General features: G+C 49.7%; 1 protein-coding gene across 1 annotated transcript; it reads left to right on the top strand.

The window, feature by feature from the left end:
- Positions 1-15009: 15009 nt before the first annotated feature.
- LOC123062451 (U-box domain-containing protein 16) lies at positions 15010-17569 on the top strand. The gene has a single exon (XM_044485973.1). It carries the CDS (start codon positions 15279-15281, stop codon positions 17328-17330), a length of 2052 nt encoding a protein of 683 aa, XP_044341908.1. The 5' UTR covers positions 15010-15278; the 3' UTR covers positions 17331-17569.
- The last annotated feature ends 580 nt before the right edge of the window (positions 17570-18149 follow it).

The following is an 18149-nucleotide window of genomic DNA, read 5'->3' as shown; positions in this document are numbered from 1 at the left end:
GCTGTAAATCAAGGCATATTACTTAGCCTGGGTCAGGAGTATGAAATGGGTAGCCTAGCACACATGCGCAGTAGCCTTGGCGTCAAATGCTAACCAGCCGTTCCAAATAAGACTTTATGACCAGTTGATAATTTACCAGGCCAGGCTATGATCCAAATGGGAAAATATCTGGTGCACCAGAGTTTATGGTGCTACCAGTACACCGAACTCATATTGCGCTTTTAAAATGTTTAAAAAATTCTAGAAAAAATTAGCACATTCCCATAATATACATGTAGGTTGTCACAAAATTTCAAATCAAAATTTGATACACAACTCGGAAAAGAAAATCACAAATTCAACTTTGAATAGTATATAATATAACCTGGGCTTTAGATTTGGCTCATTATCACATTGATGTCAAATTTGTCATTTTTGTATCTTAAAAAATGTCTCAGATTTTGATACAAAATTTTGTAACATCATACATTTATGTTGTGTAAATGTGGTAGTTCAAGATTTTTTAAATGTTTTATGGCATCCGGTGCACTGGTAGCACCATAAGTGCGGGTGCACAAGATACATCCCCGATCCAAACACCTCTGGTCCAGGCTAGCCTGACCAGGCATGAAGACACCAACGTACCAGGTAACTCCCAGGCCCCAATGTTTTACAGGCACAGTGTCTAGGACATTATCCAAACTGACCCCTAGTTCGCTTGGGTGAGAGTCACCCATAGCATGGGAAAAATCTATTCTCCACTCGCGGCGACAAACTATTGGGCGATCGCACATAACAGTGATGCAAGCCACCAATATAGGCCGGCCCACTTACAGATCTACACAGCGTGTCTAACCGGTGTTAGGAACCTTCTAGTGTATTCCCTCAACCGAGTTTTTCCTGTGTTGTTTCTTTTCGGGTTCTTTCAGCTTCCTATTATTTTTTTCCTTTTCCTTTCTCGTTTTTACTCTTTACTTTTACTTATTTTTCAGTTTATTATCCTTTTCCAAAAGTATTTAGAAAATTCAAAAATGACTGAATTTTATTAAAATATTTCAAAATTCTGAAAATGTTCATGTTTTCAATTTTTATTCGGAAATCCCAAAAAATGTTCAAATTTTACAAAAATATATTAGAATTTCAAAATTTGTTCACAAATTCACAGTTTGCTCCTCAATTTCGAAAGAAATTCTATTCTCCAAATTTTGTTTGTGTTTTCATAAATTGTTTGGAATGTTAACTTTTGTTCAGAAAATTTCTTCGGAATGTTGATTTTTGTTCTCATTTTTCCAAAACTTTTTTGAAAAATTGAAAATGTTTTCAATTGTTCGTGTTTCTAAAAGTTTGGAGTTTCAAAAATTGTTCATGTTTTAAAAAATTATTCTGAATTTTTTTTTCTCATTTTAAAAAATTGCTTAGAATTTCAAAATGTGTTCCAGTTTTTCAAATATTGTTCATCTTTCAAAAAAAATATCGTTTTTTCCAAAATTGTTCACAGATTTAAAAGATGTTCGCATATAAACAAATGTTGTGGATTTAAAAAAAATCATCTTTTCAATTTTTTTTTGGAGTTCTGAAAATTGTTTCCCCTTCTGAAGAATTGTTCACAGATAAAAAAATGTTTGAGATCTCAAAATTTATTTATATTTGAAATAAAATGCGGAATAACAAAGGGTTGGAATTCCAGAAATAATTTTCATTGTCGAGACAATATTCACGTTTAAATTTTATTTCCAATTTTTTTAGGAAACGCTCAAAAATGTGTAAAGATTATCTTAGATGTAGCGCCTAGGTGAGAACTTAGAAAACCACGTTTCCTTTAAAGCAGTAGCCTTTAGTATTTTTTATTAGAGTGGAGGTCGCCAAAAAGTAGAGCGTACCACCCTGCCATAGTCGCCTGGATCATAATAGTAGTCGACGGCTCTATTGGTCAGTGGCATAGGTTCAGGACCTGACAATCGCATGTTCGATTCTTGTCCGCGTCTTGCTCGTCTTGGTCATTTTTACATCGAGCTTCCTTTCGTTTGCTGTTAGTTGGCCGGCCCAATCGTAGGTCCTCTGTGCATCTGCGTGCTGTTAGACTGGATCTTAGAGATTGTGCCTCTACTTGGAGCACAACAAGGCCAATTTGACATTGCCAGAAACAGAAAGTAAAAATACATGGAAAATTATTAAAAAAAACACATGAATTAGCCATTGTACAAATTTAATAGCATAAAAATAATAATGAATATGAACATTTTTTAATTCATGAATATTTAATATTTTTACCTACAATATATACTTTTTAGTTTTTCTCCTCTTTGTTTTCCCCCTTGCTTCTCCGGATGGGCCTAGGCCCAATAGACCGACTGGCCAGCGAGTCGAAGGGACTGTCTTGGGGGTGCACTTTGGTCGTCCTTCACGCTGAATAGGACCACCCGCACATGTAGGTAATATTTTTTAAACTACGCATTCTCATTGATGAAGAGAGAAGTTTTAGAGGTTAAGACCCAAGGCCGAATTACAACAATCACTCTCGCGTCATTACCTTATTCCAATGCCTTGCTCCCGCTGTCCCGTAATGCTTCAAAGTGATGTCTCCTAATCCTAGCAACCTAGCAACGATGAGTCCCACCGAAAACAGCATTATTAGGAAATATTCGTGCAATCCTCTCTTTTCATAACTCCCAAAAGATGAGCAGCATCAAGGAAGCAAACGGCCTAATTTCGCTGCTAGGGCAAAGACGAGCCGATTTTCAAAGAACTGGCCCCGCAAAACAGCCATAGCGCATAGGTCGATCATAGAGCAGCCGCGTCGCATCATGTTGTACATCACCGGCACATGCCCCTCACGTCGCCGGGGGGCTGTTTTCTGCTGGCACGCCAGCTGTACATATCACTGCACGCACGCACTCGATTTATATGAAACAAAAAGAGCACCTACTAAGTACTACTACTGCACAAAAAGTGTACTGGAAGAAGATAATATCGTACTACTAGCACTGCACGACCTGCCATTTTGTTTCTGTAACGTCCGTACATATGTTAGGCCGCATGCATGCACCGCCTTCACCACTTCCTGCAAAATTCACCACCGTAGTTTGGGTACCCAGCGCACAAATGACATGTTTTTCGTCCAAAAAAACCAAATGAGGAGCTTCAGGACACGTAATGAAAGGAAATCACGTCGCTAATAAAGACTGCGGATTAGTGCTTATCACCCGGACGTCCCGGACTGACATTGAAAGCTGGAGTAGGAGCATCGTTTCAGTTGGGCGCTTTAGCAGAGAAGATAAGGACCTGGTACGTGCGTGCGTGCGTGCATGCGAGGCTGGTGGCACGTCCCGGACGGAACGATCGAAAGCGATCGCTACTCGCAGCTGCGGACCCAACCCAAGCCAAGTTGCTTCAAGCTCGAAACGATCGAATAACTAACCCAAGTTGCTTCAAGTTTGCCTCGAAAAAAAAAAGTTGCTTGAAGCTCCGCAAGTGCCCCTGAAAAAGCAGTGGACCGGGCCGTTGATCTTTCGCGATCGGCCTATATCTAGGTTCGGACCGAATGAGTTTGGCCACGATTCCATCGCCATTTTTAGGCCTACCGGAGGACGCGAGACCTACTCCTCTGCGCACCAAATTGGCCTACGACGTCCCTGTCTCAAGTTAACAATGCCATTGCAGAGTAAGTTAACTAACAAACTAATTAACGGAGGCCTTCTAGAAGCACCATTATATATGCGCGATGTGATGCCTGATCGAGCTCTTGTTCCCGCGCTGCCATCTGCTGCGGTTACGTGCTAACAAACCAACTATGTACACCGGCTAGATTACAAAAGGTGGATTGGTCGTTGGTGCTACTAAACCCACCTATAAGCTGTACTAGAGAGCAGGCCACTGGATCCAGGTCCAGGGTATTAAACTGCCATCATCTCCCTTTTGAAGCTCAAAGCATGGTACCGGTGCAGCTGCTAATCTAGGCCGAATTACTCAGTAGGAGGACAAATGGCCACTTTCTGTTACCACTAGTACTAGACAAGGTGATTTAGCAGCTAAATTCTGGCTGGCGCCTCAACTGCACCCCAAATATAAGCCGGCACAGGCACTACGAAAGTGCGTGCTACAGCCCTGAACTGAACCCTGATTGTTCATTGGACAGAATAACAAATTGCAAGGTTGGTGGCCCGCCGTATCAAATCCGGCGAGGGGAGAGGAGGAGGAGGCCGCTGTGCCTGTGCGTGGGGCTCCGTCCTGCTTCTCGTCCAAACGGTGGGCGGAGGCGACGCACGGGTGGAGCGAGAGGCAGGCAGGCAGGCCTACCAGTGCTTATCGGTCCAGCTGGGCCTTGATTGGCCGCCGGGGCCCAGATGACAAAAAACTGAGACGACCGGGCCCCAGCCGCGCACACCATTTTTGCTTTGCCTGCCCCCACACATGCTGCTGCCAGCTGCGTGTCGTGTCGACCCCTTCCTTCCCTTCCCTTCCCTGCCATGGCAACGGCTCCACCGCTGCCCACTCCCGTCCCGTCGGCCGTTACGGCGATCTCTGTCGTCTTGCCCAGTCGCCGGTGCCCGTCGACTTGATGGATGATGGGGTGATTATCATATATCCTCCTCCTATCCTGCGCCGATAAACATCCTTATTACAGTGGCGCGTGCCGAGCTTTGCAACTGCCCCTGCCGGCCCGGCGCTGCTCCTGCCGGCTTCTGATTCTGATCGATGCTTCGCTCTACTGACTACTGCTAACGAAAAGTGCCCCGATGCTTTTCCTCCTTTTGTTTTTTTTCTAACAGTAGACCAGTAGATAGAGAGCGGGGGCATCCGTGATCGACAACCTCTGATTGCTGTACCTACCTACCAGTGGTTTCGGCGTATCCATGACACCCTGGCGATCGATACGGCGACGCCTACAAAAGCGTACCACGCTCTACTTGTGCGCCAGTATTAACAACGATCTCTCACCGGCTTGTGCGTGCGCCGACGCTCGTATAGTCGTCTGTACGTACGACGTGCCAAGGCTTCTTCTCCGGTGCCTACACCCGTCTTCAGAAACGTTCCATATGAGGCCGCTGCTCCTCAGCTCGGCTGCCTCGGACCCTGTACTAGTACAGACGGGGCAAGACGATCGGTAACATCGCTCGCACCGCCAGTGACAACAAAGCATCAAACGAGGTTGGATGGCTGTTACGTGCTGATGCGTTCAAGTATTGATGAGGATATATATGTATGAGACTGTTCTAGTAATGCGTACGTACACCAGGGAATGGATGGCTCAACGCCTCCACTCGTTTTATATCTATTTTGATGTTGTCTACTTGAAAGCTAGCTTCCTTTGTTCTGCTTATCGCTGGCAATGGCATCATACATATGAAAACAATGCAGGCGCTCATTTTCATGATTTTTTAAGGAAGTTATTCGTCATGATTAGGTGCTCAGTTTTATATCCCCAACTACTGCTAATGAGAGAGTCAGTGGAACAATGCGTGCATGGACCCCATTTGGCGATGTCAGTGTCCTTTTTCTCTACAAATTTAATCGATCACAATATATAAGACTCTGATAAAAAAGACACTCCATCACACACGAATAAACTCAACCCATACCATTTTGCAGGGAGTATTTCGATTCATATCTTTGACTGACAATTGAACAGTTCCCCGCAAAAAAAAGACAATTGAACAGTTAGTGTGTGGTTTATGTGATAAATAATAAATAAGCTCTTTGGGAACTAGGTTCATTTAATATGAATCCATTGACGTCAATTTTCTGCCACAAACAAAACTTTGTCTTTTTTTTTCAAAAAGGACACACATCAATTATAAAATTTCATCAAAAGCATAAAGCAATCAAACATAATGAAAATTACATCAAGGTTTTGTGGAACACTACCGGTGCCACAACGAGCCGTCGATACGTCATTGTCGCCACTTCCATACCGGAGCAGGCCTGACCATGTCGATAGCAATCGGAAAGTCCTCATGCACGTGCCCTAAGGGCTAGCGCCCCGAAGCAACAATCGCGTTAAACACTTGAATCGATCTGAAGAATCTGACATCAAATCCTACTCTCACTTATGCATGATGAGAAGCTCTAACCTCGCCGCCCTAAGGAGTTGACGAAAATCTACGTCAGAGCTCTATTTAATCTGTCCAAGCAGATGAATTTGTGGAGGATCGACACCGAAAGACTGACTCAAAAAGAAGCACTGCCATCCGTCTGAGATGCCCCTGCAAAGACTAAAACCCTAACCTATCTATTAGCTGGAGCCGAGGCGTCAGAATTCCCCTCCCTGCCAACGGCTGTCGGAGCGACAAACAGGAGGGAGCCGAATGCATGGGCTCGCCAGCGAGTTCTAGGGGAGGAAGGTTTTGCCCTAACCGCCTTGCGAGAGAGGAAAGAAAATGTAACAAAAAAGCTTTTTCTTTAATACGCATTACAAATAAACAGGAAGGATTGGTTAAGATAAGTATGTTGTCAGTTTTAATGTGGAAATCCAATTTGGCTTTTGGGAGCATATGCTCTTGCGTGTCAAAAAATATTTTTTTTTTGTAAATGTCAAAATAAATTGCAAAAAAATTAGATATGTTCATTGTCACACCCAAATGCTACCTGCAAAAGTTTAGGAGGAAAGCTTGAGCATTTTGACATGTGTGCAAAACAAATAAGTCGAACGCCAAACATTACCTCTAAATATTACACTTATTTGTTTCACCAATGAAGCACTATTATTCCATTTTGCACGAAATTTGTCAAGCACGTTTATTACACTAGCAAGAACATCTAAAACAAAGCAGAATTTTTGAATTTACTGTTCATTGAAGAGCATGTGCATCTCAAAGTCAAAATGGCCATCCCGTTTTAATGCAAGAATTTTGTAGAACTACTAACTCCGCACGATCATACAACATTTATACAATGTCCGCATTTTCATTTGAGCGAGAATATTTTTGACAAGTACTTCAAACATAACCAATGAATGATGTCATTCTTTTTGCGAGAAAACTTTTGATCTATTCATTTTCAATCATGGCAGTACAACGAACACCAGATATAATAAAATTACATTCAGATACATAGAACACCAAGCGATGACTACAAGTATTGAAGCGAACCAAAGGCGCGCCACCGCCATCGCCCCTCCCTCGCTGGAACCGGGCAAAACTTGTTGTAGACAGTTGGAAAGTCATCGTGTTAAGGCCCTATAGGATCAGCGCAGCAGAACAACAACCACCGCCGATTAAAAATAGCGTAGATCGGAAGGATTCAACTTGGAGAAACGTAGACGAACAACAACCAGATCCGAGCAAACCCATCAAGGATAGATCCGCCGGAAACACACCTCTACATGCCCACCGATGATACTAGACACATCATCAGGACGGGGACAAAGAGAACCTTATTCCGTCTTCAGAGAGCCACCGCCGTCTCGTTCTTCTGAGTAGGACACAAATCCTAACAAAACTCGATGGAACATCTAAAAATAGAGCCTTCCCGCTGGCAAGGCCGAGATCCACCGCGCCGCCATAATCCTAAGACCATCAGAGACGAGGTGGACCAGCTACGACGCCGGCGAAAGGTAGAGGAACCCTAAGCTTTCCTTGAATGAGGAGACGGCTACGTTCTGAAAAGATTGGATTCGCTTCGAGAGATACTTCAATGCCTTCTCGTCCAACTTGACCAATGAATGATGTCATTGAGATATACTATGTCTGGTCGTGTCCTTAATCTTTGTTTTCCGCGGCGCATTATCCTTCATAGAGTGGCATAATGTCTGGCGTAGAAGAAACAAATGGAGACGTTACTATGACAGAATAGACAATGACGCGTGCGAGTTCTGTTATTCTTTTCTGCAACTTGTCCCAATAATACAGACAGAGGACTGTGAATGAAAGGACTTCCCAACCAGAGATTAGATTATCCATGGACGTATCCTGGATTATCTTCTTTCGTGTGACATATTCATGGACTAAATGACTAATCAATGCACGTACAATCTTCTTCAGCATCACGGGTGGTATTTATCTAGCATCTTGTTAACCGGTGCACGTTAACACTTCAAGAATTGAGCATTTCTTTTCTGAAGTCGGGCTCCGGAGGATCTCGATTATAATTAAAATACAACAAGAGAAGAGTTGCCTGGTAAAACAGTCACAAGAACTCACACAAGGCAACACCGGACGACTTGGTCACCTACATGAACATACACACACCGCATCGTCATCGCTCCTCCATAAGCCAACGACTCCGACTTCATAATCAACTTGCACCAACGAAGTCCTCGTTGCAATGGAAGCCGAAACTCATGTTGGCCCATGTCAAACAGTCGAACAACGCCGAAGGTGCCCGGAATTGGGGTGGTAGAGGAGAGGGTTGAGAAAGGGGGATTTTTGCCGCGGAAATGGTGTGCCCAATGCACGGGCTCCGACGTATTTTTGGGTGGGCCGAGGATGTCGGAGTCCTATGTGGCTAGTGTGCGAACTCCCACAAAGCCACCTGATTTTCTTCGGTTTGCGAAAAAACGGACACCCGGACTGGTCCATGGACAAATACGGAACACTGTTGGATGGCTGGCGCCGTCTGAATAGCTCAGTTCGAACGCCATCTCCCCCAACGTGTTGCCTAGTACTGCCATGAGGGGCAGATTTTGCCATCCTGGAAACATATGAGGAAACAAACGTTGTTCGGCTAAACGATTGACCTTGTACGGCGCATCCATATCACCGTGAGGCGCATCAAAAGAGTTGAATACTAATTCCTCATCTTATGGGATCATGCCTTGCCCAACAATGGAAAAGGAACAATATTCCTTGTTGTAAGTTGTAGCAAGCCAATCACAGAGAGCATTGTTGAACATGATGCAACGGATGGACGTCATGGGCAACATGCCCATCTGCGAGCAACCTTATTTCTTTCATAGTCAAATCTCAAGCATTGTCTGACCAGTAAAGCATGATGCGCAAATTCTTGTTGAAAGAAAGGAAGAGTAAAAGATAAAACACAAAAAGGATAAGTTGGCATCTAGTCATTGGATATATAGGCCATAGGCCAATATATAAGAGGCTAAATAACACATAAAGTAGCTAAACAAAAAAATGCTATGAATATGGATGGTAAAAATGGCATTCATGTGATACTATGATATGGATGAAAAAAGGAAATGCAAATTTTCCATGAGGATTGACATGTGATACATTGAAAATTTCAACCACTGAACATGGCAATGTAAACCAAAAAGCACAAAAAATGTAATGTACTAACCTCTATTTCTAAATATAAGACATTTTTAATTCAATTTAAACTGCAAAAATGTCTTACATTTATGTACAAAGGGAGTATAAATCACATGGTTAGATAGCTAAAATTATGAGGTCAGGAAATTTGTACCTACTCATTCTTAGTCATCTACAAAGTTCAAAAACTTGACATTTACAAAATTATATAATTTACCACGCCTGTGAGAGCATATGAACATGACAACAACAAGAAAAAAATACAAAAAAATTGGCATGGAAAGGATAGCATTTGCCATGAGTGAAAGTGAACTGAAAGTAGATTTTCCGACACATGTATTAGAAGTGCAGATATGACAATTATAAATTACCAGGGATAGCATTTGCCACGAGTGACAAATGAAGCGAATGCATGTTTAGAAGTACATCACACGAGACTAGAAAATAGAGGACGCCTCAAGTTTTGGTACCTCCTTTCGAGGGCATTTGCCAACGGCAACCCCCTTCCTTCTCATGTCTACTAAATCATCATCAGCAGCAACAACAACTTGGCGATTCCTAACAATCGTGAACGATAATCTGTAGAAAAAAGGCACATGAGAAGCGCAGCAAAAAAGTATCGCTTCATTATGACGAGTTGGATGAAAAGAATAGAAAACAATGAACACAACAAATTATCGATTGATGCACAAATTTGAATGCGCAAAAATCAACCCCCCCCCACCGGGGAATTTCCTGTTGTCTACAAAAAAGAGCACTTCGAGCCCCCCACTCCAGGATTTGCCATGCATTTATGAAACACCACTCCCCCACCCCCTAGATTCGCCATGCATTTACGAAACATCGCTCCCCCCACCTCCCCCCCCCCCCCACGGCTCTATAATTTTTCAACATAATTACAAGAGTTGAATGAGCCTAACAAAATTGCATTGTACGCGGCAAAATACCCCACTAAACGAAAAGGCCCAACCATATTCAAGGAGAATCCTCTAGCGGATCTGCTGCGCACTTTAACAACAACAGATGTAATGACCCCCCCCCCACACACACACAAGGAACCATCACCCCAACCTCTTTCACTGTGCAAAACAAAAAATTCTCTGACATTTTAGATTCAGATAAATCCCCTTTATTTTTACATCTGAATGAAACACGACCAAAAAAAACGTCGTGTCTTGATGGTATATCTCAGGCAACAATCGCCCCAAGCCCACTTTGTATTTGTCATTTGTACGAAATTTTGAGAAAATGCATCATACCATGGAAAACCTTAGTCAACACCCCCCCTCCCAACCACCCCTAGACTTTTCCATCTATTATGGAAAAAATATGGCAACAATCGATGGAGCAATTTTATTTCACACATATGTGACGTTAATTCAAAGCACTTCCATTGATCACCACAGAACACACAAAAGGTTGCAAGGCTATTGCCTCAACCCATACCTTACCGAACTAGTCACACATGATGATCAGATCACACGAAGAACACGCCATGGGAATTGATTGATTGATAATATGTCTTACAATGAATGAAGTGTGCGGTGCACGACTACAAGTATGATCTAGTGGAAGATAAACTATGGTGATGATGCTGGCTATGGATATGGGAATGGCGGCGGCTAGGGTTGATAGAGATGGATGGGGATGACTCTGTTCTGGCTTCGCTCGCGGATGTTCTATTGGCATTTCGGCCTTGACCCCTTTATAAAAGTTGTTCAGGTGGACAAGAGGTCTCGATTTCCACACCATATGCTCGCTCATGGAGCAGTCGTGGTTGCATGGAACGCCGTCTTCTAATGCGCCTACTCTTAATTTCTTCTATCCCCTCATTCACTTCTTTCCATGTTCTCACTTGATTTCGCCTATATTTAGCCCGTTTTCTTTGAAACACAATAAAAAGAGAATTCATATAATCCAATGCATTCATTAGTCATTAATAGCATAAGCAGAACGAATATCTCGGTTTAACTAAAATATCTTAGTTTAAACAAAGCGTGATGAGTGTAAAAATATCACTCATCAATGTGGCAAAAAGTTCATCAAACATTAGCATGAAAACCCACACAACCGCCGGCCAAAAATTGGCATAGCCAACCCACTTCACACACCCGCAATGAGCCCCCCTTCTCGGAGTTGTCGTGGCCGCGTCATTGCCTCTGCCGCTACACCAAACCTCGGCACCACCGACAACAGTTGCAGCCAGCCCTGGGAGACACATCTGTCCCGACAATGCCCGTTTCTAACCCTCCATCCCCGTGTCGCCACGCCGTGAAAGGAGAAGAGATGGGCACAACGTCTGGCGAAACCGCTCAATCCCCTCGAATCCTATGCCCCTCATCAAAAACAAGAGAGAGCGTCAAGCAAGCGTATCTCGAAGCCTCTAGCAATGGATCGGCTGGAAATGGCGATTCCAACACCGGTATTTGACGGCGTGCAAACCGCCAAAGAAACTGGAGAGCCCCTGCGCGAATCGCTTGCATGCGGAGAGCAAGCAGGGGAGGAGCAGGGGGTTAGATAGGCCCGCGGCTCTCGCGTCGCCCGGAGTGGGCGACTCGGGGGCGACCAAACCCTAGCCTCCCGAGCCCCCTCTCTCATTCGCCTCCCCTTCCCCGCCGCCACCTGAGGGCGCCACCGGCCGCCGTGCGGCCCCCGTGAAGGTGGTGGCGAGGCCCTGCGGCCCTGCATCTGCGCAGGGAGCTCTGGTTGCTGGGGCGGCGACCCTGGATCTGGTGGGCGGCGCCGCTCTCTCCGGTGGAGGGCGCTGCGGGTGCTGGCCGTCCCTTCGGCAGTGCGGGCGGCGGTTGGACGGCGGAGGTGCCTCGTTGTTGCGGGCTGCTCCGATGGCTCCGCCAGATCGGATCTCCGCCCCCTTCCGTCTGCTCTGCATCCTCTTACCGGTCTGGATTCAGTGCGTCCGTGCTGCAAGATCTGGCCCCTGAGGTGCGGTGGAGGAAGCTTGGAATGGGGGAATCCCCTGGTCGATTCCGCATCAACCTCGACGACGGTGGTGCATCGGCTCCGAATCCCCTCCTCAGGGCGCATTGAGTTTCCCTCCCTCCACCTCCCGTCCCCTGTTTTTCCCCAGGTGAAAATCTAGGCTTTGGCCGGTCGTCGACGACGCTCCATCGTCGTGGTCCTCCTTGGAGGCGTCGGCTAGGGGTAGGGATTGGGTTGGGTGCTTGCAGTTCTTGGTTGGTGGTGGCTGCGGTGCAATGCTTGCTTGGGTTTCCGACCGTGGTGGAGATGTGGTGCTGTGCCCTGCTATCCTTCAGTTGTTGCTGCCCTGCCGCGCTCGTGCTCCGCTGGCCGGTTTATGGCATCCCCGTGTTGTGGGACGGCTTGGATGTAGAGGAGAATGGTTCTCCTTCTAGCATTTGCACGTCTGGGTTGTGGCACATCCAATGTTTTCCTCCCTGCAGGCACGATCCTCCTGTACACTGCTTGCTCGGTGCCCTGTGGATGTCTCTGTATTCGTTGTTCTGGTCTGCGAAGTACCTCCGACGGCTTGGTCTTGTTTGCTTTGTTCTGGCAAGTTTGCACTTTGGTCTGTCGAAGTGTGATCTCACTTGTAATCTTTCAGTTTTTCTCCAAGCTTTGCCTTCTAATAATCAGCACCATGTATCCTAGCCGGTTGATGGCTTCATTAATTTGAAGTCGGGCTTTATGCCTTTCATCTAAAAAAGAGCAGGGGGTTAAGGGGGCTCATTCGCATGGCTGTCTAAACGGACGAACAATTGCAATGCACTTGGCTCCGCTCCCCTTCATTGAGATTTGTGCGCCTCATCCAATGCCTAGCATTGCATTCGCTTGTAATCCATTGTGAATAACATTTTAGTCCTTTTGTCACCCCCCAAAGAGTTGGGAAAATCTCCATTGACGTAAGCCTGATACAACAACAACCCACTAAAGCCGCACATAGGTCCGTTGTTAAGAACTACTCCCTCCGGCCCTTACTACCCGTCGCGCAAACGGATGTATCTAGTACTAAAATATGTCTAGACACATCCATTTGAGCGATAAGTAACCTGGATCGGAGGGAGCAGTAATGACTCTCTCTCACAAAAGGAAATATAGTCATTAGCTACCTCAGCCGGGTTGAACGTTGCTCATGAGCGGGTTTGAAAGAAGTGAAGGAAAAGACCAAAAGCCGATCGTCAATGGCTGCTGCCTAGAGCTGTCGGCGCCATCGTCCTTCACTCGCACTCCCCGGCCCGTTTACATTGACCAGCCAGGAACGTGAGGTCAAACAGAACATGGCTTAGGCTAAAGAGATACTACAAACCAGGCAGACGACTCATAATCTTATCAACAACCCACCGTCGTCATGCGTGCGCGCCTACATGCATGCACGCGGCATGTCGACCGGCCAAAGCCAGCAAGTTTTTTGTGTAGGGGCTGAGTTGAGGGAGGCGTAAAGGTGAGAAGTTTGTTCTCTGTGCGATTCTGTGCTCGCGCTGAGTGCTCCGTAGAAAATCATATCCTGGCCGAGGCAAAAGCGGTCGCCGCCGGTTAATTAACGGGAGACGAGCAGAACGCGCACGTGAATCGGGTTTCCGGTGCCTGACCCGACCCCGTTCCTCGCACCTGCGCGAAATCTTTGTGTTGGTAGTATTCTCCATCGTGTGGAAGGCCAGTGTGACCTGCGATTTGCACTTTGCGCTCCTCGTCGTCGTCGTCTTCGTGGGCAGGCACGTTGCCCTTTCTGGTTGCTAAGCCAGGGGAGTGGAGGCTGCCGAACTGTCGTGTCGGCTCAGGATTCAAGGGGTCAAAACCCCTCAAATCAAAAGAAGAAGAAGAAAGGATTCAAGGGTCAAAATTCGAAAAGCCTTGGGCCGGCCGGCCGGCAGAGCGCCGGTAGGCGGCAGCTCGTGTCCTGTTGCGCGTAGGATCGTCGCCATCGGTAGAGTGACACGGGAATTTCGAGATGGTCCGCGATTTGGATGTGTCGGCGTGTCACTACGTACGTGTACCGTGTGCGTTAGGAGAGAAGAAACGCAAGTTCAAATTGCTAACAGTTGACGAAATGCTCCGGCTTGGGTTTGGGTATCGCCGAAAGGTCAACTCCGGCAGAAGGCTGGCCATGCCCTACTGGATCCAGCTAGAAGTGTTCAACGTGTGTGGAGGCACGTTGCGGGCGGTCGGAGCTCGCCGCGAGGTCGCATCCACCGCCAAGTTGCCATGATCAACAAAGAAAATTATTTCAGCTCATCCACTCTACTCCTTCTAGGAGGGAGTCAGCCAATTAGTTGGACGTTTGCCTCAAGGTACATGCTGCTTTGTGCTTGTTTCGAGTGGAACAGTATGCCTCAAGGAAGGAAAACTGCATTGTGTTTCCCTTGTGAAGCCTGCGTGGTCGAACATAATCTTTCCAGAGGCCTAAAGAAATGGACAAGAACAAAGATGTTGCGTGCTAGTAACGGCCATGCTCAGCCTCTCCCGAGCTCGACGGCCCGATCTTCTCCCGGTAAAGCAAAAAATGGCACTGCCACGGCATTCTCGTGTGCCCCATCTCATCCGTCCGTGCTTTACGGCCGGCCGTCAACGCAGAGGTCCTCGCTCTTATCCAGCCGCCGAACCCGTGGGCCGCGACACGATCCGATGATCAAAAACCAAAACACCTCGAGCTGACTCACCACACTCATCCAACTAGATTAACCCAACCTCCCATCCCCATCCGACGGCCAGCACGCCACGGCCCCCGCCCCGCCCTTCCAGCCATCTTCCCCGGCGCAATAATACATAACCAAAACCAGAGCAACATCATCATCACCGTCGTTAAAGTAAGCACATGTTGCATAACAATCACGACTAAAATAATTCCCGTGATACGACGTTCACAAACCCATAAAATAATACGTAGTATCAACACCGCGACACAGGGCGGATTCCTTCCTCCCAGCTCTCAAAGTCCCACCCAACCAGCGGCTTATTATTACATCGTCGGAGTAGTAATAACAAAAATCTCACTCCACTCCGTCCTGTCCGTTTATAAACCCCCCGCGCCCGCCCGCGTAATACCATTTCCGTCCGTCCGCCAAACCTTCCTCCTCTCCCAGGGAGCCTCCCAAGCGGCCACCGTGCGCACCGGAAATGGCCAAGCCGAGAGCGGTGGTGACCGCCGCCGCGCCGTCCACGTCCTACGCGTCGGCGTTCCTGCCGCCGCCCGCGTCGCCGTGCGACGGCGACCTGCTCCGCTCGCTGCACCGCCTGGCGCGCGACCTCTCGGCCGCCGACGCGCCCGCGCCCTTCCTGCGCGCCGCCTTCGCGTCCGTCTCGCGGCGCGCCAGGCTGCTCGCCGCCGCCTTCGACGACCTGCTGCTGTGCGCCGCGGGCGAGGGCGGCCTGCCGCGGTCGGCCTCGCTGTGCCTCCGCGAGGTGCTCCTCGTGCTGCAGCGCTTCAAGGCCGTCGTGGCCGACTGCGCCGCGCGGAGCCGCACGCTGCTGCTGCTGCAGTCCGACGAGACGGACGCCGAGCTGCGCGACCTGCACCACGACCTCGCCACGCTGCTCGACCTGCTGCCCGTCGTCGAGCTCGGCCTCGCCGACGACGTCATGGACCTCCTCGCCCTCGCCTCGCGCCAGTGCCGCCGCTGCGCGTCGGCCGCCGAGCCGGAGCCGGCGCTCAAGGCCACCGTGCTGTCGCTGATCGAGGAGATCGAGCGGGAGATCGTGCCGGAGCGGGAGAGGCTCGAGGAGATCCTGGAGGAGGTTGGCATCAACGACCCGGCCAGCTGCAGCGACGAGATCGAGAGCCTCGAGCGGGAGATCGGCGACCGGGCGTCCGAGAGATGGACTGCCGCCATGATCGCCCTCGTCGGCCTGCTCCGGTACGCCAAGTGCGTCCTGTTCAGTGCCACGCCCCGGCCGTCGGATTCCAAGGCGGACGTCGATGTCGAAGACGACGGGGAGTCGCCGGCGCCCCCGCCGGACCTCCGGTGCCCCATCTCCCTCGATCTAATGCGCGACCCCGTCGTCGCCGCTAGCGGTCAGACCTACGACCGCGAGTCGATCGACCGGTGGTTCAGCTCCGGCAAGTCAACGTGTCCCAAGACGGGGCAGGTCTTGGCCAATCTGGAGCTGGTGCCCAACAAGTCTCTCAAGAACCTCATCTCCAAGTGGTGCCGGGAGAACGGCGTGGCCATGGAGGTGTGCGAGGCCAGCAAGAGCGAGCAGGCCCAGGCGGTGGCCGCCAACAAGGCGGCGCTCGAGGTGGCGCGCATGACGGCGTCGTTTCTGGTGAAGAAGCTCTCCGTCTCATTCTCCCCCGACGCGGCCAACCGCGTCGTCCACGAGATCCGGCTGCTCTCCAAGTCCGGCTCAGACAACCGCGCGTTCGTCGGGGAGGCCGGCGCCGTGCCGATGCTGGTACCCCTGCTCTACTCCGAGGACGCCGGGCTCCAGCTCAACGCCGTGACCGCGCTGCTCAACCTCTCCATCCTCGAGGCCAACAAGAAGCGCATCATGCACGCCGACGGCGCCGTGGAGGCGGTGACCCACATCATGAGCTCCGGCACGACGTGGCGCGCCAAGGAGAACGCCGCGGCGGCCGTGCTCAGCTTGGCGTCTGTGCACACGTACCGCCGCAGGCTCGGCCGGAACCCGTCCGTCGTGGAAAAGCTGGTCCATCTCGTGCGCACCGGGCCCACGAGCACGAAGAAGGACGCGCTGGCGGCGCTGCTGTCGCTGGCGGGCGAGAGGGAGAACGTGGGGAAGCTGGTGGAAGCCGGCGTGGCCGAGGCGGCGCTGTCGGCCATCAGCGACGAGGAGACGGCCGCGGCGGTGCTGGCGGCATTGGCCAAGCGAGGGGGCGCGGAGGCGATCGTGAGCATCGACGGCGCGGTGGCGCGGCTCGTGGCCGAGATGCGGCGCGGCACGGAGTGGGCCCGGGAGTCGGCGACGGCGGCGCTGGTGCTGCTGTGCCGGCGGCTGGGCGCGCGGGCCGTGACGCAGGTGATGGGCGTGGCCGGCGTGGAGTGGGCGATCTGGGAGCTGATGGGCACCGGCACGGACCGCGCCAGGCGGAAGGCCGCGTCGCTGGGCAGGATCTGCCGGCGGTGGGCGGCCGCGTCCGCCGCCGACGGGGAGCGGGGCGCCGAGTGCCCCGCCTCCAGCGTGGTGCCGCCGGCCATGATGGCCTCCTAGGATGAATCAATCACGCTCTTCTTGTACAAACCAGAAGGTCCGATTAGGCAGGCTGTGTCACGATTCTTTGACGCGAGAGAGATAACAAAATGTGAGTGAGTGGTGTTGATCAGCAAACAACTGTGCATACGGAGCTCCGGCCGGCTCGGCTCGATGTAAAATCCCATCCGTTTGTATACCAAAATTTTACCCCGTTCTTCTTCTTGACACGAAATATACATGATACTACAAAAGTGAAACCGGTCTGCCTGATCTTTCTGACGTCTGAGCTACCGGTATTCGATTTTGGGGGGAAAGCAACCGTCTCCTCGCCGTGATTATTTAACGGAAGCAAGCAACTGGGACGCATTGGCGCTTCGTGGTTTTTGTTATCATTGGGTGGTTGATCGGTCCGTCCAATCCAACGCCCCCCTGGCCATGGCCAGAGAGTGATTGCGAGCGATGATTGGGACCAGCGGGCGGCCAGCCTTTCGCTCTGCCCCCATCTGCTGTCCGTCCAGGTTGTGTACGTAGTACGTGCTCCACTCCACGTGATTCGCGGCGGGAAAGGGAGGGAGAGGCGGAGGTTCTACTTCACGTCTGCAACGCAACGGCTCCGCACGGCAGCCAAAGGCGGGTGGCGGATGATCGATCGGTGCAACGAGTAGACGCCAAGATCTCCGCTCGACGGACGCGCTGGACCGGGCATGCGGCGCCGGCTTTTGGACCGCACCGGAGCGCGTCGCGCCGCGGGCGGCCGGTCGAGCGGCGAGCGTTCGTTGAAGTGGATGGCCGTCTTGTCGGGTCACCTGTGGACGCGCGTTCGTGTTTCCTCGTCGA

The sequence above is a fragment of the Triticum aestivum genome, chromosome 3A, assembly GCF_018294505.1.
Source record: "Triticum aestivum cultivar Chinese Spring chromosome 3A, IWGSC CS RefSeq v2.1, whole genome shotgun sequence".
NCBI classification, from domain to species: domain Eukaryota; kingdom Viridiplantae; phylum Streptophyta; class Magnoliopsida; order Poales; family Poaceae; genus Triticum; species Triticum aestivum.
Note: the sequence above shows the minus strand (reverse complement) of the source record. Positions and strands in the feature narration are given on the sequence as shown.